The sequence below is a fragment of the Salvia splendens genome, chromosome 5, assembly GCF_004379255.2.
Source record: "Salvia splendens isolate huo1 chromosome 5, SspV2, whole genome shotgun sequence".
NCBI lineage: Eukaryota > Viridiplantae > Streptophyta > Magnoliopsida > Lamiales > Lamiaceae > Salvia > Salvia splendens.
This window is the reverse complement of record NC_056036.1, coordinates 6,776,928-6,799,758: the sequence shown is the minus strand read 5'-3', so window position 1 is coordinate 6,799,758 and position 22,831 is coordinate 6,776,928. Positions and strand designations below refer to the sequence as shown.

Below are 22,831 nucleotides of genomic sequence, written 5' to 3'. Positions count from 1 at the left end.
AGCTCACAAGAAATCAAGCCACAACAACATAGAAATTGTTGATTGCCTCAAGAACTCAATTACGGAGCACGAATGGGGAGTAGTTGTTAAATCATTTACTTCCTCAACGAAGGGCAAGGGCATAGCACACAGAACATAGACATAAAGTTTCAGATCTAGAATTTTAAACTAAATTGTCTTAAGAACTCAACAACAGAAAAGGATGGTGTGACGGTGGTAAAGTTACGACAACTGCCGTTGAGAAACATCCTCACTTCCGCCGGAGGCAACCGATTCCAACCGCGCACACACCACCGCACACATCGAAGGAGAGAGACAAAGTTGTAGGGATAGAGAGCAATCCAGCGGCGGCGCACCATCGAAAGGCCGACCGCCTTCAGCCAGAGAGTCGCCGTGGTTGACAAAGTGAGATGCAGCGGCAGAAGCACTCTGGATGGGGAGAGAAGGGTGAGAGGGGTGCGACTTGAGAGAATGCAGAAAAGGGCACTATGGAAATCTAGGTTGAACAGTGTTGTATCTTACGAATTTGATAAGATACTAAAATGGGTGAAATAGTTGTTTTTTGTTGGGCCTGGACGGGCCTAGCGCATTAATGCGGGCCATGAGATAGTAATAACTTTAGTACCAAACAGGTGGAAATATTCAGATATAAATCCATATCTTGGCATTTCTATAGTATCAAACAGGCCTCCTGGTTTAGTAAGTTGTAATAGTAGACTGTAGTGGTATAAATTATAAATAAATTGATGCATACGATTAATGAGTTTGGGACAACTTTACATATATGGAAATGCTCATATTTTTATGGGAAATATGAAAATAGAAAGTGCACGTATTTTTATATTCCTCCCGTCCCAAAATAAGTGAAGCACTTCTTTTGGGTACGAGATTTAAGGAATTGATATTTAAAGAGTTAAAGTAGAGAGTAAAGTATGAAATAGAGAAAAAAGTAGAGAAGTAAAGAGAAAATAAAGTATGTAGATAATAAGGTAAGAGAGAAGATTTTTTGCTAAAAAAATGGCTAACTTATAGTGCGACATTCCAAAAAAGAATGTAACTCGCTTATCTTGGGACGGATGGAGTAAAATCAATGAAGTATTACCGAAATTAGTGCACACTGAGGATAGAGAGAAGAGCGAATTTATTTATTAATCAGTTTATTAAATCTGCGATGCACCTAAGTTATTCAATACTACTAAGTTTTAAATTCCTTAATCTTTATGTAGATGGTGGGAAGGACTCGACAGTAGCCCACAAATAAAAAAAATTATGAGATTTTCTATGGTGAATTGGAATGTTCAAACGCCACTGGTTTTTTGGGAGTACTTAAATTGGGTGGGAGTGAAAATTAGAAAATTAATGAATAAAGCTAAAAGACACTCGATATAATTTCTTTTTCATTAATGAATAAGGCTAAAAGACACTCGATATAATTTCTTTTTCATTGTACCGTCATCGTTATTTTTGGTGTGCACTTACTAAAATTACATTCTATGCAATACTTAGCTATATAGAAATGCAAGCATAAACATTCTATATAGATTTTTAGGTATATTTGAATAATTTTATTCAGGACATACAAAAGTGATATTCAATGTTAATAGAGTATTCCATTTTTTTGATTGGTCAACTAATTAAGAGACACGAGTTTGCAAGTACTACCATAGTCTACAAATCATAAGTACTCTAACAGAGTCAAAGGCAATTACTAGTCAATTCTACAATTTTCTTATGTCAAAAACAGAGTCAAAGGCTTTTGACTTGTAAGAAATATTGGAGTATAGGCAATTACTAGTCAATTCTACAATTTTCTTATTTATCTCAAAAACAATGAAGGAATTGAACCTCACGTATTTTTATGTCAAAAACAATTTTATTGAGGGAAACTTTCTGGTATCAGTGTTTAATACTCCTATTTCCAATCATTTAAAAATTGGATCAGATTGGCTGGTCAACTGCAAATCATTTAAATAGTCCGATTTGCCCGCCAGAATGTTAAACCGCCGACCGTTCAAACTTCAAACCCATTTTTTAATTTTTAAAATATTTTTGTAAAAATTCGTTACTTAGTAGAAATTGAAACAAGACCTTTAATTATAGTTTATTTGCTAAATATTAATATTTTTCTAATATATGAAGTATTTAATTTATACTATACACTAACTATTGATATTAATATGTATTTTTATGTAATTATAAGGTTTAATGTTTTTTAATCTATTCTTAATTATATTTTTATAATTTACTAAATCTAGTGTATATTTTGTGTTTACTATTACATGCAATTACATATATTTGCAATAGTAAAACAGTTTGACAAGTGGTTCAAAACACAATTACATATATTTGCAATAGTAAAATGATTCGATCAGTAATACAACTGGTTGAACCATAAACTAGTTGCTTTGCCGGTACACTCACCGATTTAATTTTTAAAATATTGCCTATTTCTAATAGCAATTCCTCATGGGCATGCCACTACGTACAAAAGCATCACAATTAAAATTTCCACACCAAACTTTTATATTTATTGGATAATATTATGATTTAGTAATTAAGTGGAATGCTGGTCGACGTAGCTTTTCACGGAAATCCACCTCCTCCGCCTGAACCTCCACCAAAACCGCCGCCAGAACCACCACCGCCGCCCAGGCCGCCTCCTCCACCAAACCCACCACCCGAGCCTCCTCCTCCACCAAACCCGCCACCCGAGCCTCCACCCCCACCAAACCCGCCACCCGAGCCTCCACCCCCTCCAAAACCGCCTCCTCCACCGGAACCTCCGCCAAACCCACCACCCGAGCCTCCACCTCCGCCAAGACCGCCTCCTCCTCCCGAACCTCCACCAAATCCTCCACCCGAACCTCCACCTCCGCCAAACCCGCCACCCGAGCCTCCGCCACCTCCATAGCCACCGCCTCTGCCGTATCGGCCGCCGCGGAACTTCTCATCATTGTAAGAAGCCTCGGATTCATCGGCAAGCATGCGCGCATTGGTGGCGCAGAAAACTAGGCCACTCAGAAACAAAACAAGAAGAAGCTTCGTAGCCATGTTGTTAAAATCTGTATTTGTTGATTGATCGACCACTAAAAAGGGATTTATATAGGAAGTGAAATATTATACTCCATTAATGAGACCATATCCTCATCCATAAACCACTAAACCAAATTCATAATTAATGCATTAATGCAATCTTAATGCAAGTTGCAACCACCCGATTACTTTTAGAAGAAGATCATATAGGCTGACTATTTCAACTTAATTAATTGATTCATGTCTCTAACTATATTGAAGACTTTTCATCTCTAAACGTCTGTCTATATCGTTTGTAGGCCAAATAACCATAAATGCAGCAATATGCAAAACGAATTTTGGTCTACTCTTTGTCTTTATCCTATATACATGTCTCGACACAAACTACTACTAAAATCAATCAATAATTGATGACTTTACTATGCTCCAGATGGTCATTTTATGAAATGAAGTTCAACGAGCCGTATATGTAGAGTTTTTTTTTAATTAAAAATCGGGACGTCCGTCATGGCACCGCAATGACGGACGTCGTCGGAAAGCTGCGGACCTGCGGTGTCCATCGGGACGCCCGCCGCTGCTGATGCTCTCAGTATATATTGGTTTTGAATTAGTTATATGGCCTTAATTTTCAAAGTATTCTGCATATGAGGAGCACAGTTACCATGGAATTGTGGAGCGCTTATCATTATGGTTAGGACAGTATTAATCATTAGGTGATTGGCTACATGATATTTTTTGTTCCAAGTTACTTGATCTCCTACATACTACTCCATATACTATCACTTAAGATCTAGAATGTCTTCTTTAACCTTCTCTATCCAAGTTCTGGACGGCCTACCATCCTTTATGCTTCCCATTGGCCTTCCATCTTACAGAATATGCCCCTGATTTTCCTAGTATCTTGTACGCAGTCCCATCATCTTACACACACATACGCACAGAAACATGATAACTTCCCTTGCAATTTGTAAATCGTTTGTTCCACTTCCAACAATGCGATAGTGGAAGCTTCTTTATGTTGTCCCTAATCGTTTGCTTAAACAACTTTGCTGTCATATACCCGGTGGATATCACAGAGATCCCCGATTTCAACACAATGTACGACATGTTCTTCTTCGAGCACCCACAATGGCGGCGAGCGGACCAGTTAGCCGATCTCAGGCGCTCGCCGGTTCGCTCGCCGAACCATTGTAACCGGCGAGCGCCATTTCGGCGAAAAAATCAGCGAGTGCATGCCGATCCGCGAGCACTGGCCGATGCGCTCGCCGGTCCGCTCGCCACCATTGCAGGCTCCGGACCGGCGAGCGAATTTTTTTTTTAATTTTCGAAACACTATATGTACGCGCTTTGCACGTCATTTTCATTTGCACCACTTGTTTTAACGAGTACTCTCTCTATCTTAATTTCTATACAAGATCAACAACGTGAAATGGAGAACAACAATGAAAGTACTCCAATGACGAGCGGGTCTCAAACTCCCCCGTTACCTGTGGGAGGTGGATGGGGTCCGATGCCCGGGTACTACAACATGTACCCGTGGCAGCAGATGATGTCCGGGATGGCAGCCGGGGGAGTATGCCGGGGTGGGCACCCGGTATGCAGATGATGCCGGGGTGGGCACCCGGTATGCAGATGATGCCGGGGTGGGCACCCGGGATGCAGATGATGCCGGGGGTACCAGGGATGCAGGGGACGCCGGGGGGTACCGGCGACGCAGGGGACGCCGGGGGAACGTCTATCGCCCCAGTTTTGATTTCAACTGTTTCTTCGCACACATCGACCCCAACGGAGGCGCAGTTCACGCAATATGAGACTTTCTCCTTAGAGGAGTTGGGGTTTGATCTTCTCGGTGTTTCGAAAACTCCCGTTCAAATGGGGGGAGTAGGGCGGGGTCGGGGCCCCCCAAAGAAAAAGGGCAAGGGGAAGGGCAAGAGGGTCGGCGTGTCGTCGCAGCCGGGTAAGGATGACTGCCCGGTACGGTGAAAGTGGACGGATGCGGAGAACGTCGCGCTGTCCAAGGCGTGGGTGAGTGTTTGCGATGATCCCCTCACTTTGAACAATCAGAGGATCGTCAACATGTGGGCCAAAATAGCAGCAGCCTACAAGGCATTTTGCCCGGAGGGGAGGCCGCGCAACGGGGAGGAGTGCCGGAAGGCGTGGGACCGAATCAAGGTTGGGGTCTCCCGATTTTTGGGCTTGTACGCCAACGCCCTCCGCATGCAGAGCAGTGGTTAAACGGAGGATGACTGCAGGAGGATAGCGGAGAAAGCCTTCCCCCAGCCCGGATTGTATAAGGAGTTCACCTACTGGAACTGCTATGAGGTGCTGAACGACTCCGAGAAGTTCCGGGCAGGTGTCGATGCTGGCTGGCCGAAGAAGCAACGACTGAACTATACCGGTGATTACAGCGGCAGCAGCGGCGGTTCCCACGACCTCCCCGAGGGTGCTCAGGAGCTCCCGTCCCCTCCATCGTTCGCTAGCCGAACTCGCCCGGTTGGTCAAAGGCGGGCGGAACGGGAGGCGGGGGGGGGGGGGGGGGGCCTGATGTGAATCAAATTGTACATTTTTATTCCCCTAACTTTACATGATTTATATAGTTTGATGCTTGCAAAAGTATGTTTTACGGTGTAGGAATGAAGCTCGGATGGTGAAAAAGCGGTTCATAAAGCTCTCAAAATTGGCCACCCGGCCGGGTGTATTTTATGCCTAATAATTCTACCCGGCCGGGTATGATTTTCAGAATACGAAAATTCCAGCAAGTCCTCAAAATTGGCCACCCGGCCGGGTGAATAAATTCTAACTCCAATATTGCGGTTTCATAGGCGGTTTTGGAGAGAGGGGGTGATGGGACTTTTTGGGCAGAATGAAAGAAAGAAAAGAAGGAGGAAAGGTGGCAGAGGGGAATTTAGATAAATACAGAGAGAAGAGGTGACGGATTGGACGTTTTTTTTTGGCAGAGGAAAAAAAGAGAGAAAAGGGAGAAAGAGAGGAAGGAAGGGAGATCCAATCTTCATCATCCCGGAGGAGATTTGCTACCATCTACACATCAATTTCATGAGTTCTTCTTGTTTATTGGTTGTTGATGTGTAACTAAATTCTCACGTTGCTCCTAATTTGTGAAAGATGTAAATTACTTTAGGATTCTATGGATTAATTTTATTCTATGATCTTTTCTACGGTGCTTTTTATGTTGAATTATAATTCCGGCCTGATTTATGATTCAACCTTGTCTTTTAGCCAATGTCTCTTTAACTTGGTTAAAAGGTGGAAACGTAGATAAAGAGTTTAAGATTTGTATCGTGTTCAGCATATGAATCTTGGATAAGTTAATTTACATGTCGTTACAATAATTGTTGGATATTTACTATGCGTCTGTAGGAATGTTTAATTGATTTTGTAAATGAATCATGTACGTTGGAACTTAGAAGTTGGATTAGAGCTTACTATGCGTCTGTAGGAGTGATAATCTGATGAGTACGAATTTGATCTTAGTGTTCAGCAAGGTTAAATTCAAGCATCTATGAACATGTTCAGTGTGAGTAGAATGAACGAGTTTATTACAACTTTCATTAGATTAATCTTTAATCCATAGGGTAATTGGTCCGTTAAGTTAATTCACATCTGGAGCATATTAGGAGCAACGTTCTCTATCTCTTGAGTTTTTCTATTTTCATTCTTTAGTTTTCAATTTGTTTATTAATATTGTCAATTCTTGTTAAATAACCTACGCTTCCCTGTGGTTCGACACTCGAAGTACTACAGTCGACTCTGTACTCTTGCAGATAGATTGTAATATTAGAGCTATTTTATTAAACTTGTGTGTTAATAATTCATTAATATAAAAGCTCGAAAATTACACATCAAGTTTTGGCGCCGTTGCCGGGGAGGCAACTGGTTATTTAATTTAGGATTCTTTTTGTTTTTATTTTTGTTTAGTTTTCTAACTTTTTATTTTTTGTTTCAGAGTTGTAGCTAGAAGACTAAGTCGAGCCAACGACTTTAAACAAAGGCGCTAGTTGGGAGGCAACCCAATGAGTTTTTAGTTTATTTTTTTTCTCTTAATAAATCGAGGGTTTTGTTCGCTCAATTCTTTCCTTCGATGTATTTTTATGAATTGAGTATTTTGTTTTCTTTTTGTTGTTTTTAATTTTTCTTTTGTAGGAGCAACATGGAGATGGGATTCACATTCGAGCTTATGAGGAAGCACACCGACAAAGGAAAATACGCCCACCCACCCACCCGAATGCACTATAGATATCACGCCTAGTTTGGGGGAGTCTTCTTTCCCTTTACTTTTTATGTTCTTCTTTGCTTGCATTGAGGACAATGAAGCATTCAAGTTTGGGGGGGTTGTGATTGATTTGTTATGCATTATGCACGTTTATTGGGTGTATTATATGCTAAAGTGTTGTGAATCATGTAATTGACGGGTGCATGCTATATCTTCGGCTTTCTGGTTGGGAAATCTTGCTTGATTTTACTTGATCTTTGAAGCTTAGGATGGATGGAATTTGTGCATGCATTTATTTGAAAGAGCATGTTGTGACTACATCCGATTTCTTGAGTTGAGGAGAGTATGAAAGTCATATGTCTTGTGGAAATTATCTTGGATTGATTTGCTTTATCGAGTGAACCGCTTGTATTCATTTGTGTCAATGTTATGGGAGGATAAGACACTAGGATGAACTCTATGGCCAAATGATCACATGCCTAGTCCAACAAATGATCCCCTAGAAGCCACTTTGAGTTTAATTCCCTATCGTTTGTGTAAACGCTTAGCCTATCACTTAACTAATTAAATAAGCCTCATTTTAGCCTCATCGAAAGACCTTGCTACTATTTGGGTGCTAAATACTAGTTTGAGCTTGGTGGTTGAGTGTTGAGTGTTGGGTGGTGTATTGCAAAAGTGTAGACATTTTTAGACTTGATGTAATGCATAGGTGAAAAGAATGAAGTTCTTAGAAAGAAAAAAAAAAGAAGAAAAAGACGACCTCCAAATTTGCAAAAGTCGAGGTCTTATCAAAATAAGGAAAAAAAAGAAAAGAAAAAAAAAGAAGAAAAAGTTGTGAAATAAATAGAGCTTCTATTTTTTACGATGTTATCTTGTCTAGAATGATCTCAAGTTTGGGGGAGTGAGAGGTTGGTTGTAATATTTTGATGTTTGATCTTTGGAAGGAAGTTGTAGGAGGGAAGAATTTGGCACTCAAATGTGTAGTCTTCGAGCTCACTATCCATATTTATCTTACCTCATCCCTAGCCCCATTACAACCTTGAATTAAGACCTTGGACCTTATTGTTGACGCTTGTGGATGTTTTGTAAATAATTTGGTAGAGTTAATGAAGTCTGATTTGAAATCCGCGAGTCTATTTGGTAAGTAATGCTTGACGAGTCAATGATGACGGTTTGAGTTGTATGACCACATGTTTGGACTTACTTTGGAATGCACCTTGACTTGAAGTTCTAGGTTGATAAGTGATGGTTCATGAGAGTGGAACATCTTGATTGGAATTGTTGGTGGTTTAGATTTTGTCATTCATGTCTCTACGTGATTCAATCTCATGAAAACTTTTGAAAAAACTTTTGTGAGTTGAGCTTCAAAGTTTTGTGTTTTATGTGATCTTGCTCGAGGACGAGCAAGCAAATAAGTTTGGGGGTATTTGATGTGAATCAAATTGTACATTTTTATTCCCCTAACTTTACATGATTTATATAGTTTGATGCTTGCAAAAGTATGTTTTACGGTGTAGGAATGAAGCTCGGATGGTGAAAAAGCGGTTCAGAAAGCTCTCAAAATTGGCCACCCGGCCGGGTGTATTTTATGCCTAATAATTCTACCCGGCCGGGTATGATTTTCAGAATACGAAAATTCCAGCAAGTCCTCAAAATTGGCCACCCGGCCGGGTGAATTTTATGCCTAATAATTCCACCCGGCCGGGTGAATAAATTCTAACTCCAATATTGCGGTTTCATAGGCGGTTTTGGAGAGAGGGGGTGATGGGACTTTTTGGGCAGAATGAAAGAAAGAAAAGAAGGAGGAAAGGTGGCAGAGGGGAATTTAGATAAATACAGAGAGAAGAGGTGACGGATTGGACGTTTTTTTTGGCAGAGGAAAAAAAGAGAGAAAAGGGAGAAAGAGAGGAAGGAAGGGAGATCCAATCTTCATCATCCCGGAGGAGATTTGCTACCATCTACATATCAATTTCATGAGTTCTTCTTGTTTATTGGTTGTTGACGTGTAACTAAATTCTCACGTTGCTCCTAATTTGTGAAAGATGTAAATTACTTTAGGATTCTATGGATTAATTTTATTCTATGATCTTTTCTACGGTGCTTTTTATGTTGAATTATAATTCCGGCCTGATTTATGATTCAACCTTGTCTTTTAGCCAATGTCTCTTTAACTTGGTTAAAAGGTGGAAACGTAGATAACGAGTTTAAGATTTGTATCGTGTTCAGCATATGAATCTTGGATAAGTTAATTTACATGTCGTTACAATAATTGTTGGATATTTACTATGCGTCTGTAGGAATGTTTAATTGATTTTGTAAATGAATCATGTACGTTGGAACTTAGAAGTTGGATTAGAGCTTACTATGCGTCTGTAGGAGTGATAATCTGATGAGTACGAATTTGATCTTAGTGTTCAGCAAGGTTAAATTCAAGCATCTATGAACATGTTCAGTGTGAGTAGAATGAACGAGTTTATTACAACTTTCATTAGATTAATCTTTAATCCATAGAGTAATTGGTCCGTTAAGTTAATTCACATCTGGAGCATATTAGGAGCAACGTTCTCTATCTCTTAAGTTTCTCTATTTTCATTCTTTAGTTTTCAATTTGTTTATTAATATTGTCAATTCTTGTTAAATAACCTACGCCTCCCTGTGGTTCGACACTCGAAGTACTACAGTCGACTCTGTACTCTTGCAGATAGATTGTAATAGTAGAGCTATTTTATTAAACTTGTGTGTTAATAATTCATTAATATAAAAGCTCGAAAATTACACATCAGGGCCCAGGGGGTCCCAGGAGGTCCGGTCGGCATCCCCTCTTGGCCAGTCGACAGAGGATCTCAAATTCTTCGCGTGTCAACAAACGCGTGCTCAGATGGTCAAGATCTTAGCCGATTGGAAGGCGGTAGAGGACCCCGAGGAGAAGAGTTTTCTTCACGCATTGCTCGTGAGCATGCGTGATGATTTGAAGGCCACCGCGGCACGGGGGTACCGGCGGCGACAGAGGCGGCGGCGACGGGGCGACGGAGGCGAGGAGTGGGGCGGAGGTCGGGATTTTTTTTAAATAATGTAATTTTTTTTAAATTAATGTAATTTTTTTAATGCACTTTTTTAATTTAAATAATATTATTGAATTTTCTCGTATATGTGTCGTAAATTTAATTCCGTATTTTGTGTGATTGTCAATTATTTGTTTTATATAATTTTGAGTGATGTGACTAGGCTATTGCTGGGCTATTTGCTTGTACTGATGATGTGGCACGAGGATTTTTAGTGCTGATGATGTAGCAGGAGGAGTTTGTGGCTGGGGTATGGCGGGACTATTCTTATTGTGGATGCCCTCCAGGAACAAGCACATTAGAACTATTGCAGCCGGCGAGCGCCAAATCGGCGAGAATTTCGGCGAGGGAACGTCGATTCCTTGGCGCTCGCCGATTCTCTCACCAATCGGCTGGCCGCTATTGCAGCCTCCCGATCGGCGAGGAACCGGCGAGCCATTTTTTTTTAAATTTTTGAAACACTATATATACGCAATTTATTTGCGCGACATTTTCATTCGCACCACTTGTTTTAACGAGTACTCTCTCTATCTTAATTTCTGTACAAGATCAACAACGTGAAATGGATCTCAACAACGAGCCAAATTCAGGGTCGAGCGGGTCGCAAACTCCCACGGTCCCCGTGGGAGGTGGATGGAATCAGATGCCCGGGTACTACAATAACATGTACCCTTGGCAGCAGATGATGCCCGGGATGGCATCTGGTGGTGGTATGCCGGATGGCAGGGGACGCCGGGGGGTCAGGGGGACCGGGGATGCATCCCATGATGACAATGATACCGGGGGATCAGGGGGGAGCAGGGATGCATCCCGGGATGACGATGATGTCAGGGGGGACAGGGGATGCATCCCGGGATGCCGATGATGTCGAGGTGGGCACCCGGGATGCAGGCGACGCCGGGGTACCCGGCGATGCAAGGGACGGCGGGGATGCAGGGGACGCAGGGTACACCGTGGGGGCAGGGGACGCCGGGGGGCTCTGACGTCTATCGCCCCAGCTTTGATTTTGGTACTGTTGCTTCGCACACATCGACCCCAGCGGAGACGCAGTTCGAGGGGATTGATACCTTCTCCTTAGATGAGTTAGGTATAGATCTCGGGGCACCGGACACTCCCGTGGGGCGGGGTCGGGGCATGCCCAAGAACAAGAAGGGGAAGAAGGTGGTCGGCGAGTCGGCGCAGTCGGAGGTACGGAGGAAGTGGACAGACGCGGAGAACGTCGCGCTGTCCAAGGTGTGGGTGAGTGTTTGCGATGACCCCCTCGCCTCGAACAATCAGAGGATCGTTAACTTGTGGGCTAAAATAGCAGCAGCCTACCAGGCATTTTGCCCAGAGGGGAGGCCACGCAGTGGGGAGGAGTGCCGGAAGGGGTGGGACCGAATCCGATCTGGGGTCTCCCGATTTTCGGGCTTGTACACCAACGCCCTCCAAATGAAGTCCAGCGGCCAAACTGACGACGACTGCAGGAGGCTGGCGGAGAAAGAGTTCCCCCAGCCCGGGCCTTACAAGGACTTCCACTACTGGAACTGCTACGAGGTGCTAATGGACTCCGAGAAGTTTCGGGCAGGTGTCGACGCGGGCTGGCCGAAGAAGCAGCGCCTGAACTATTCAGGTGATTACGCCGGAGGTAGCAGCGGCGGTTCCCACGACCTCCCCGAAGATGCTCAGGACACCCCGTCCCCTCCCTCGTTTACTCGCCGCACTCGCCCGGTAGGTCAAAGACGGGCGCAACGCCCTCGCCAGAGGTCCCAGGAGGTCCAGTCAGCATCCCCCCTGTTGGCAGCTCGACAGCCGACCTCGTCTTCTTGGCGCGTCAACAAGCGCTGGCTCAGATGATCAAGGTCATAGATCAATGGAAGAATGCAACTGACCCCGAGGAGAAGAGTTTTTTTCACGCCGTGCTCGTGAGTATGCGACAGGATTTGAATCCCGGCGCGGCACAGGTCAGGGGCTCTGACTCGGGCTCAGATGCCGCAGATTTGGGGGTCCCGGATAGCTGCGACGAAGGCAAGGAGTGAGGCGGCGGCGGAAGGGGTGGGCCCGTGCGTGGATTAGAATTTTTTTTTACTTTTTTTTAATTAATGTTTTTTTTAAAATTTAATATTATTAGAGAATTTTCCCCTATATGTGTCATAAATTTAATTCCGTATTTTGTATGATTGTTTAATTATTTGTTTTTAGTGCTGATGATGTGGCAAGGCTATGGCTGGGCTATTGCTTGTCCAGTTGCTTGTCCTGCTGATGTGGCAGGAGGAATTTAGTGCTGCTGATGTGGCATGGCTAGGCTATGGCTGGGCTATTGCTTGTCCTCTAACTACTGGAGATGCTCTTATGATTGATCTTGGCACTGGAAACAACAAGAAATCAACTGGGCCATGACGATAAGCAAGAGTTCATTGACATCGTTGAGACTGTCTACCGTGGCGCCAGGAAGGGGCGTGGTCTAGTTATTGCCCCTAAGGATTACTCCACCAAATATCGTTATTGAAAAAATCATGCTATCCTCTGTTATGCTACATTTGACTTGCAAATGAAAGTTTGCAAGAGACCCCATATTCTGTTGCTTTGCATTCAATGTCATTATTAGCTGTGATAACACAAATACTGTTTCTGCTATTGCTGCTCCTTGTTCGCTAGATTTATCTAAAAGATGCTACATTTAGTATTTTATATAAATGGGTTTCATTTGTAACTTGTAAGACAAGCGTCTCAATTGGTAAGACCCAGTTATCCACTTTTTATGCCATTCCTATATATATGTACTCCATTTACCTACTACTACTACTATTTTTTTATTTTATTTATATTTATTGTGAAGAGCTTGTTGTATCAAGTTATGGTAGTACTATTTTTTAGAATATTAGTTGTATGAAATCAAAACTGATTATTAGAGTGAAAATCTAGCTTTTTTCAAATAAATACTAAGGTGCATTATATTCTAATAAATTTTTATGAAAGTAACTAAATTTTGGACAAATAGCCTGATACGGTGCAACCCATGCAGCCCTCTGCGAGGCTTAAAGAGACGACACCAGAGTAACTGATGGAAGAGTTGGATTTCGATACGTCAGGGAAGGTAGACAAGGAGCTGGAGAGAACGATCGGGAAGGATCGCCCGCGACGCCAGAGACGGCTCCACCAGCCGGAAGTGAAGCAGAGTAATCGATTCTTATTTTGGTTTAGTTAGTATTGTTATTTTTGTTGCTTTATTTTGATGACAATTATTTACATATTGAATATTTTGAGTTGAGCGGGCTTTAAGCTCATTTCCGGGTTTTCTTCGTTGATTCTTTCTCGGATTGTAGGTCGAATCAACCCTAGGGTCCTAGATATAAATAGGCGTGTATTTTATTTCACCGTCAAGGAATAAAATATTTTTACTCTATCTTTCTTGCTTTACGTTAAACCCTATTCTTATCGCGATTGATCATCGGGCAAAGGTTCCCGCGACTTCTCGAAGGAATTAATCGTCGTTGGGGGAGTTTCTCCTTAACAAGTGGTGCTTTCATCACGTACTCAGAGAACCATGTCGATGTCAGAGGGAGGGCATCCTGTTTCAGCCTCTGTTTCGACAGCACCGTTTATCACCGGCTTAGAGCCGCTTTCGGCGGCGTCAGCACCGTTGAATGCTCCAGCATTGGCCTTTGAACACATTCTGTCGTCAATCGCGAGGGTTGAGGCTCGTCTGGATGCGGAGGGCCGACAGCCCGTAAGTGTGCCGCCAAGGTCGCGGCCTGATCCTGATCCTCTTTATGATGTAACTTCGGGGTGGAGGAGAGGTTCAATGAACCAGCGCCCTATCTACACAGCGGCGGTATCCATGACTACACTGCCGCCGCTAGGGTTTGCGGGGCCAACGATAAACCGGGGTCCGCAAAGGTCAGCGTCGTTGGAGATTTCACCCTGGCACCACCCGGATACGGTGGGGCACCCAATAGAAGCAGCCAGCCGTCAGCCTGGGATTATCCGGCATAACGGCAGAAGGGGCGTACCGGCGTGCAATAATCGGCTTGGGATATTTCATCGGGTGAGCGGGATGTTGGGCAGTATTCGGACCCTATGCGGTACGATCATCAGCGTTACGAGAAATCGCACTATGAAAAGATGAGGCCACCTCGTTACAACAGGTCTGAGGCAGTGAATTGGATTTCAAATAGGGGTGTGCATTCGGGTTTCGGTTCAGTTTTTTGTCAAAACCGAACCAAAACCGAAAAATCGAATTTAGTTCAAAATCCAAACCGAACCAAACCTGAAAAACCAAAAAACCGAAACTGAAAAACCGAAAACCAAACTTAAAAATCGAAAAACCCGAACAAAACCGAAAAACCCAAAAAATCCGAAAAAATAAATATAATATTAATATATATGTGTGTGTGTAATTTATTTTATTTTATATATACTAATAGAATATTTATATATAATATAAAATCAATAATACATATAATATATATAATATAGTAGAATTTATTAAAAGAATATACTATATATTAAATTAATAGAATATATATATAATTCGGTTATTCGGTTTTTTTCTTCGCCCGAATGGAACGGAACTGAAAAACCAAAAATTTTGTATTTTCAAAACCGAACCGAAAAACCGAAATAACCGAACCGAATTTCAAAATTTCGGTTTGGTTCGGTTCGGATATTCAGTTTCCGGTTTTTTTGCTCACCCCTAATTTCAAGGGTTCAATACTACTTTAACCATATGGGTACACCGGTGGATCAATGATTGCATTACGTGGTCATGATGTTTGAGGGCCCGGCTTCAGAGTGGATATTTAACTATCGAGATAATAATCCGAATGCGAACTGGGCGGATTTCTTGGAGGATGTGCGGCGTCGCTTTGACCCGCAGTGTTTTCAGAATTTTATTGAGTTAATTGTGAAGTTGTGTCAGACGGGGTCTCTAGCAGAGTATAATACCACTTTCGAGACCATGCTGAATCGGGTGAAGGGAGTACCGGAGTACATTCTCCTGCCTATTTATGTAGAGGGCCTGACGCAACCGGTGAAGAATCAAGTGCGTCTTCAACATCCGTCGTCGGTGGCAGCTGCTATAGCTTTAGCTGTGGAGTGTGACAGCTGCATCGATCGACCGTCGCCTGCAGGGGGCTTTCAGCGACGATCTGGGGGTCGTTACGAGCACATGCAGCCCGGCCAGTCGCAGTAGTTGGCTCTGCCTGCCCCCCAGCAGCAGGTTTCACGGCCACCCCAGCAGATATTCTCAGAGTTCTCGAAACTTCATGTTATTCGGTTGTCACAAGTGGAGAGAGCAGAGAGATCGCGCTTGGGATTGTGTTGGTGGTGCCCGGAGAAGTGGGTAGCGGGCCACAATTGTCGGGGTCGGTTCTTGGTGTACATGGGCGCGGATGGAGATTCAGAGGATGAGAATGAAGAGGATGAGGTCCCTCGGGATACGCAGATTGTAACGGCGGAAATATCTCATATCTAAGCATTGGAGGGTCGTCAGAAGGAGGACGCGATCGAGCTGGTTGGGTCTGTGGGTTCGATGGAAGTTCGTATTTTGGTAGACACAGGGAGCTCACACGATTTCCTACATCCTCGGGTGGCTGAGCGGCTCGCCCTTCCGCTGCTAAGAGTACGCCCTTTCAGAGTCTATGTTGGCAATGGGGAATCTATTCTATGTTCATGGGTTAGTAAACAAACGAGAATCGTCATTCAGAAGCATGTGTTTCTAGTTGATCTGCACATTCTGCCGGTGCATGGCCGGATATTATTTTGGGGAGAGCATGGCTGAAGTCTCTCCGTCGTGTGACCAACGACTTCGACACAAATACATTGGAGTTTGTGAGGAATGAGGAGCATATTCGCCTGAATTTGGTGCCGCCGATCACCCAGAATGTCTCGCTGCGGCAGTTTTCAACCTTACTTACATTGCAGGGCGTCGGAGAAGTTTTTGAGTTGGTACACCTTCCACATCAGCAGCCGCGACGCGGCAGCGACGGAGTCTCTCTCTTTCTCGAAGGAGCTCCCTGATGAAATTTTGGCAGTGTTGGAGTCGCACAGTGAGGTGTTTGGGTTACCCTCGGGGATGCCTCCGAAGCGCATCTTTGATCACAAGATTCATTTACTTACACAGACAAAGCCAGTAAACGCCCGGCCGTACAGGTATCCATACTTCCAGAAAACATAGATCAAATGCCAGGTCGAGGAGATGCTTGATTCGGGTATCATTCGCCCGAGCCAGAGCCCTTTCTCGTCGCCGGTGTTGCTTATACGTAAGAAGGATGGGTCGTTCCGATTTTGCATTGATTACAGAGCGTTGAATGCAGTTACAGTGCCGTGCCGGATAACTTTCCGATTCCGACCACAGATGAGTTATTCGACGAATTGGGATCGGCGAGATTTTTCTCCAAATTGGATCTGAGATCAGGATACCACCAGATCCGAATGTGCAAAGGAGATGTGTATAAAACGACATTTCGGACCCACGACGGGCATTTTGAGTTCTTAGTTATGCCGTTTGGGCTGACGAACGCCCCATCTACGTTCCAAGCGGCAATGAACGCCCTCTTCAGGCCCTTCTTGCGCCAATTTGTTATCTTTTTTTTCGACGACATCTTGATTTACAGCCCGACGTTGTCGGCTCATGTGCGCCATCTGAATGAGGTTTTGTCTATTCTTGCAGCGAATCAATTTTTTGTGAAGCTTTCAAAGTGCACCTTTGCATGCACCACAGTCGAGTACTTGGGCCATATCATTGCAGATGGCCATCTCAAGGTAGATTCAACCAAAATTGAAGCTATGATGTCTTGGCCGGTCCCTACGACTGTCAAGCAACTGCGGGGTTTCTTGTGTCTGACGGGGTACTACAGACGTTTTGTGGAGCATTACGCGTCCATCGCTGGTCCGCTTACTGAACTGTTGAAGAAGGATGCTTTTGTGTGGTCTCTGACAGCGGAGGCGAGTTTTGGGGCATTAAAGGCAGCGATGTCGTCGGCACCTGTCCTCCGCCTCCCAGATTTCTCGAGGACTTTCTACTTGGAAACGGATGCGTCGGACTTCGGTATAGGGGCGGTGTTACTTCAGGATGGACACCCCTTGGCTATTTTCAGTAAGAAATTGGGTCCAAAGCACCGCGTGTCCTCCACGTATCATAAGGAGCTCTACGCTATTGTCGAGGCGGTTCAGAAATGGCGTCAATATTTGTTGGGTCGGGAATTTGTGATTCGGAGTGATCAAAAAGTTTGAAGGAATTGTTGCAACAAATAATCCAGACGCCGGATCAACAGTTCTATGTCCGAAAGTTGATGGGGTATAAGTTCAGAATTGAGTACAAGACGGGAGTCTCGAACAGAGTGGCTGATGCGTTATCCAGGAGAGATGTGGAGGAGACGCCGGTGTTGCGGGATAGGACCGCGAACAACAGCTGGACAGCGACCCAGGGGAAGATGCGCGCCTGCTGATGGCGATCTCTAGCCCGGTTCCCGAGCTGCTGGATATTTTGCGCGGGGAGGTGCAGTCTTCTGAGGATTTGATCGCGCTCCAGGCAGCGTGGAAATTGGGAACTGCTGACCCGGGAGTGTCTATGTCGGAGGGGCTGATCTATTTCAAGCGGCGCATCTATGTTAGCCAAGATTCGATGGTGAAGGAGCTGCTTTTGCGAGAGTATCACGCGTCGCCGACCGCGGGTCACCCAGGGGTGGATCACACATTTAAACGGCTAGCAACAGTCTTTTATTGGAAGGGGATGCGGAAAGATGTTAAGACTTTGTGAATGCCTGTTATGAGTGCCAAACGACGAAATATTCTACACAGAAGCCTGCAGGGTTATTGCAGCCCCTACCGATTCCGTCTCGGGTTTGGGAGGATGTGTCGATGGATTTCATCACCGACCTGCCACAATCTCGGGGATACACGGCTATTTTAGTGGCGGTAGACCGCCTCACCAAGTATGCACACTTTGCACCGCTGCCGAGTACTTATAACGCATTGAAGGTGGCATCCATCTTCATAGATATGGTGGTGAAGCATCACGGATTTCCGAGAACATTGGTATCTGACCGTGACCCAGTGTTCCTGAATGCGGTTTGGGAGGATATGTTGCGTTTGAGCAGCACGAAGCTCCATTTTTCAACCGCCTACCACCCGCAGTCCGATGGGCAAACAGAGGTGCGTAATCGTGGCCTAGAACAGTACCTGAGGGATTTTACCGCGGACAAACCGTCCAAGTGGGCGAATTTCCTCCCGTGGGCGGAGCTGGCCTTGAATTGCTTCTATCACGAAGGGTTGGGGACGTCCCCATTCACCGCCCTCTATGGCAGGGAGCCACCGTCGCTGATTGCGGCATCTCCGCCTGCCTCCACCCCCCCGGACGTCGCAGTGATGATAAGACAACGTGGGGAGCTAATTGTGATGCTGAGGAAAAACTTGGAGTGTGCTCAACAACGGATGAGGGCGACTGCGAATAAGCATCGCAGAGATGTAGAGTTCGAAGTTGGGGACAGAGTGTTGTTGAAATTACAGTTATACAGGCAACACTCCGTGGCACGGCCGTTATCTACTAAATTGGCGAGGTGTTTTTATGGCCCGTTTGAGATACTCGAGCGAATCGGGCAGGTGGCGTATCGTTTGAAGCTGCCGGAAATGAGCCGGGTGCATAACGTCTTCCATGTAAGCTTGTTGAAACCGTTTGTCGAGAGTGCGCTTCGCAGCACATAAGCTTTTCCACCTGCGTTCGCTCATAGCAGACCGGTGGTCCAGCCGAGGCGGGTCTTGGATCGGCGAGTGGTGTTAAGCGAGGGAGCTACCGTTGATGAGGTGTTACTGGAATGGGATGATGATGGGGGAGCCGCACCGACCTGGGAGCCTGTGACAGTGGTGCAAAGGAGGTTCCCGGGGCTGCTCCTTGAGGACAAGGAGGTTTTTAAGGGGTGAGGAGTTGATAAGGTGCAACCCGTGCAGCCCTCTGCGAGGCTTAAAGAGATGAGACCAGAGCAACTGATGGAAGAGTTGGATTTCGATACGTCAGGGAAGGTCGACAAGGAGCCGAAGAGAACGATCGGGAAGGATCGCCCGCGCCGCCAGAGACGGCCGCCGGATTACCTGGCCGACTTCTCCACCAGCCGGAAGTGAAGCAGAGTAATCGAGTCTTATTTTGGTTTAGTTAGTATTTTTATTTTTGTTGCTTTATTTTGATGACAATTATTTACTTATTGAATATTTTGAGTTGAGCGGGCTTTAAGCTCCTTTCCGGGTTTTCTTCGTTGATTCTTTCCCGGATCGTAGGTCGAATCAACCCTAGGGTCCTTAGATATAAATAGGCGTGTATTTTATTTCACCGTCAAGGAATAAAATATTTTTACGCTATCTTTCTTGCTTTACGTTGAACCCTATTCTTATCGCGATTGATCGTCGGGCAAAGGTTCCCGCGACTTCTCGAAGGAATTAATCGTCGTTGGGGGAGTTTCTCCTTAACATAGCCGTTAACCATATAGGCCTCTTTCTGGTTTTTTCAGTATACTTAAAAAAAATAATCACAACTATAGTATTATGATCTATGTTGGGTCTGAAGAAAACATCGTACATTGTTCATGTTGCTGCATAAATATAGTCATGGAGTCCATTTGTCATTCTACCATTACCTATTGATGATTTTGTTGTGAGGGCTAAGTGTGTTCAGTTTGCTAAATTTGGGTGAGTTTTGGTTTGACGCTAGCAATGAATGTATATATGCATGGTTTTCCAAATTTAAATTAATGTTCAAATTTCCTCTTGAATTTTCAATTACATCCGGTAATTGAAAATTTCGCTTTTTGTACTGTTAATTTGATTTTCAGTTATTTTTTTTAGTTTCTCGTATGTTTATTGAAACATTAATTAATCATTATTAAACTTAATTAATGCAGTGTGTAACACTACATTTAAAAGAAACGGTATATTAGTCCCTAAAACTACAAACTTTGCTCAAAATTTGATATTTTCCATGAACTTTAAAATTGGTCTAGAATATCACAAACTTTGCACTTTATTTGGTATTTCCCAAACTGACCCAAATAAGATATTTTTATCAAAATCTTATTTTACGTGGGCAACCGTGATACGTTTTATGATATTTTAAATAACTTTTTAAGTTCATAACAAGTAGGATAAAAAGACATGTAGAAAATCACATTGATTTAATTGTGTCAAGTATGATAAAAAAAAGTCTCGTAAGTTAGTCAAATATGGTGATAGACATGCCGTGGAAAATACCAAATAAAATGCAAAGTTTGTGATATCCTAAACCAATTTTAAAGTTAATGAAAAATACCAAATTTTAGGCAAAGTTTATAATTTTAGTGACCAATATCCCTAAAGTAACCCACACATTCATAAGTCTCGATGTGGGCCCTTAACTAAATAACGTGAAAGCGGGTCAAATATGGTTAATAGGAGTAACAGAATGTTAACCCGACCCGGTCCATGAAGCCCAAATAGCGTCAGCGTTACTTCTACGCTGTACAATATACATATATTATCGAAATGCGATGGCTCCAGAAATCATTATCGTCGCTGCTTAAACCCTAACTCTGTTGGCAGATCCCAAAATCCATCTCAATTTTTCGGTCATGGCTACAGAAACTGAGCCCACAGTTCTAAAGAGAGAGGAGGAAGAAGATGACAATTCGAGGCCGGCGGCCGATGATGAGGACACCGGCGCTCAGATTGCTCCGATCGTCCAGCTGCAGGAAGTCGCCGTCACCACCGGTGAAGAGAACGAAGATGTTCTTCTTGAGTTGTGAGTCCTTTTAGGTTCAATTCGCTGATTGATGTGAGATTCGGTGTTTAATTGTTTGGTTTCTGCTGTTGTGAGTGGATCGGTGCGGTAGATTAGATCGATGTGGTTTTGCTTTACGCTGATGGTTGATTGATTTTGAATTTGAGCTGAATTGACGTTGAAGTTCTATTTGCTTGGTCAGTTTGGTATTTTTTTCTAATTACTGTGGTGATCATATTTGAGTATCGTTGTTGATGGACTGCCTAAATCACGAATGAGGCGATCAAGTTAAACATGTAAATGCGGAGTAGATTGATTTTCATTTTACTTCTGGAATTCAATTCGCTTGATCCAGTAGATTAAGTTTTGTCATGTAAATGTTCGAAAAAAATGTCGATAAGTCTCTATACCTGCGTGTATGACACTTCATATCCACGCACAAGAGTTCATGTCTTAATAATTTAGTGTGATTATTGATCCTTATAGATTTCTGAATTACTTGTTTTTTTTTTCTAGGAAGTCTAAGTTGTACAGATTTGACAAGGACGGTAATCAATGGAAGGAAAGGGGAGTGGGCATTGTTAAGCTGCTAAAGCACAAGGAGACGGGAAAAGTTAGGCTTGTCATGAGGCAGAACAAGACCCTTAAGATCTGCGCCAATCACCTTGGTTAGTATACAGACAGATGTGAATTATTTGTATATTACTACTCATGTGAATACTTGGTGTTTTTATTGAAAAATGTTGTATCTGATCATGGATATGGTGTATTTTGCTAAAAACTGGCCATTTATTGTCGTAATAAATGCAGTCCTATCCACAATGACTGTGCAAGAGCATCAAGGGAATGACAAATCATGTGTGTGGCATGCTGCTGATTTCTCTGATGGAGAGCTGAAGGATGAAACTTTTGCGATCCGGTTTGCCTCTGTGGAGAGTAAGTTCATTCTATCTAAATACTTGTTGTATTTGACTTTTGAAATGAATTGGAAACATGATTTTTAGTTGCTTTCTTTAGTTTATGAGATACTATAATATAATAAATGTAATGTGTGTGATAATATTTTAGTAGAATCTTGTTTGTATTACTATCTGTACTTTAATCTGATCATAATTCCTGGTTCAGTAGAATAGCTTGCAGCCCTTGAGCTGAAATTATCTATACATTCCGGTGTATAGTTAGTTCCAATAATGAATATCTACTTGATTTTCAGATTGCAAAACTTTCAAGGATATGATTGCAGAAATAGCCGAAGCACAGACAACTGATAACGGAGAGAGTGAAGAAGGAAAAACTGCAGCCAGTCTTATCGAAAAGTTGAGTGTTGGGGCTAAAGACGAGGAAGAGAAACCCGAGTCCAAAGCCGCACCTTCGTCCTCTGCAGAGAAAAAGGGCGAGAACGAGAATCCAGAAGCCTCCGCAGAGAAGTAAAAGAGAGATATGAGCCATTTGGTAGAGTCTTGTCTTGGTTTTTGGCTGACAAGGTTTGGCGCATGGGTTATTCAGGTGAGTCAACCCGGCACCAGATTATAGTCGTGAAACCATGGTCTTTCTTCATTTGGTTTGTTCACTGGTCCATTATCAGTCGTCAGTCAGGTCAGGTCAGGTCGGGTCAGGTCAGGCTCAGTTGGTGTTGTTTTGGAGCCCTCTGAAGTATGAGTCATTTGTTTTTTTACTGTCGAGATGGTATTTGCAAAAATTCTTGGACATGGGTGCATTACCCTCAGAAACATATAATTATATCTTCATCAAACTGTATTTCTTTTCGCGTGTACTATTTCA

At 43.5% G+C, this 22,831-nt stretch overlaps 1 protein-coding gene across 1 annotated transcript; it reads left to right on the top strand.

Moving 5' to 3' along the window:
- The first annotated feature begins 20,828 nt into the window (after window positions 1-20,828).
- On the top strand, window positions 20,829-22,826 carry LOC121804718 (ran-binding protein 1 homolog c-like). The gene is made up of 4 exons (XM_042204356.1): window positions 20,829-21,070; window positions 21,566-21,717; window positions 21,860-21,985; window positions 22,263-22,826. The coding sequence occupies exons 1-4, from the start codon at window positions 20,901-20,903 to the stop codon at window positions 22,478-22,480; spliced, it is 666 nt and encodes a 221-aa protein (XP_042060290.1). The 5' UTR covers window positions 20,829-20,900; the 3' UTR covers window positions 22,481-22,826.
- The last annotated feature ends 5 nt before the right edge of the window (window positions 22,827-22,831 follow it).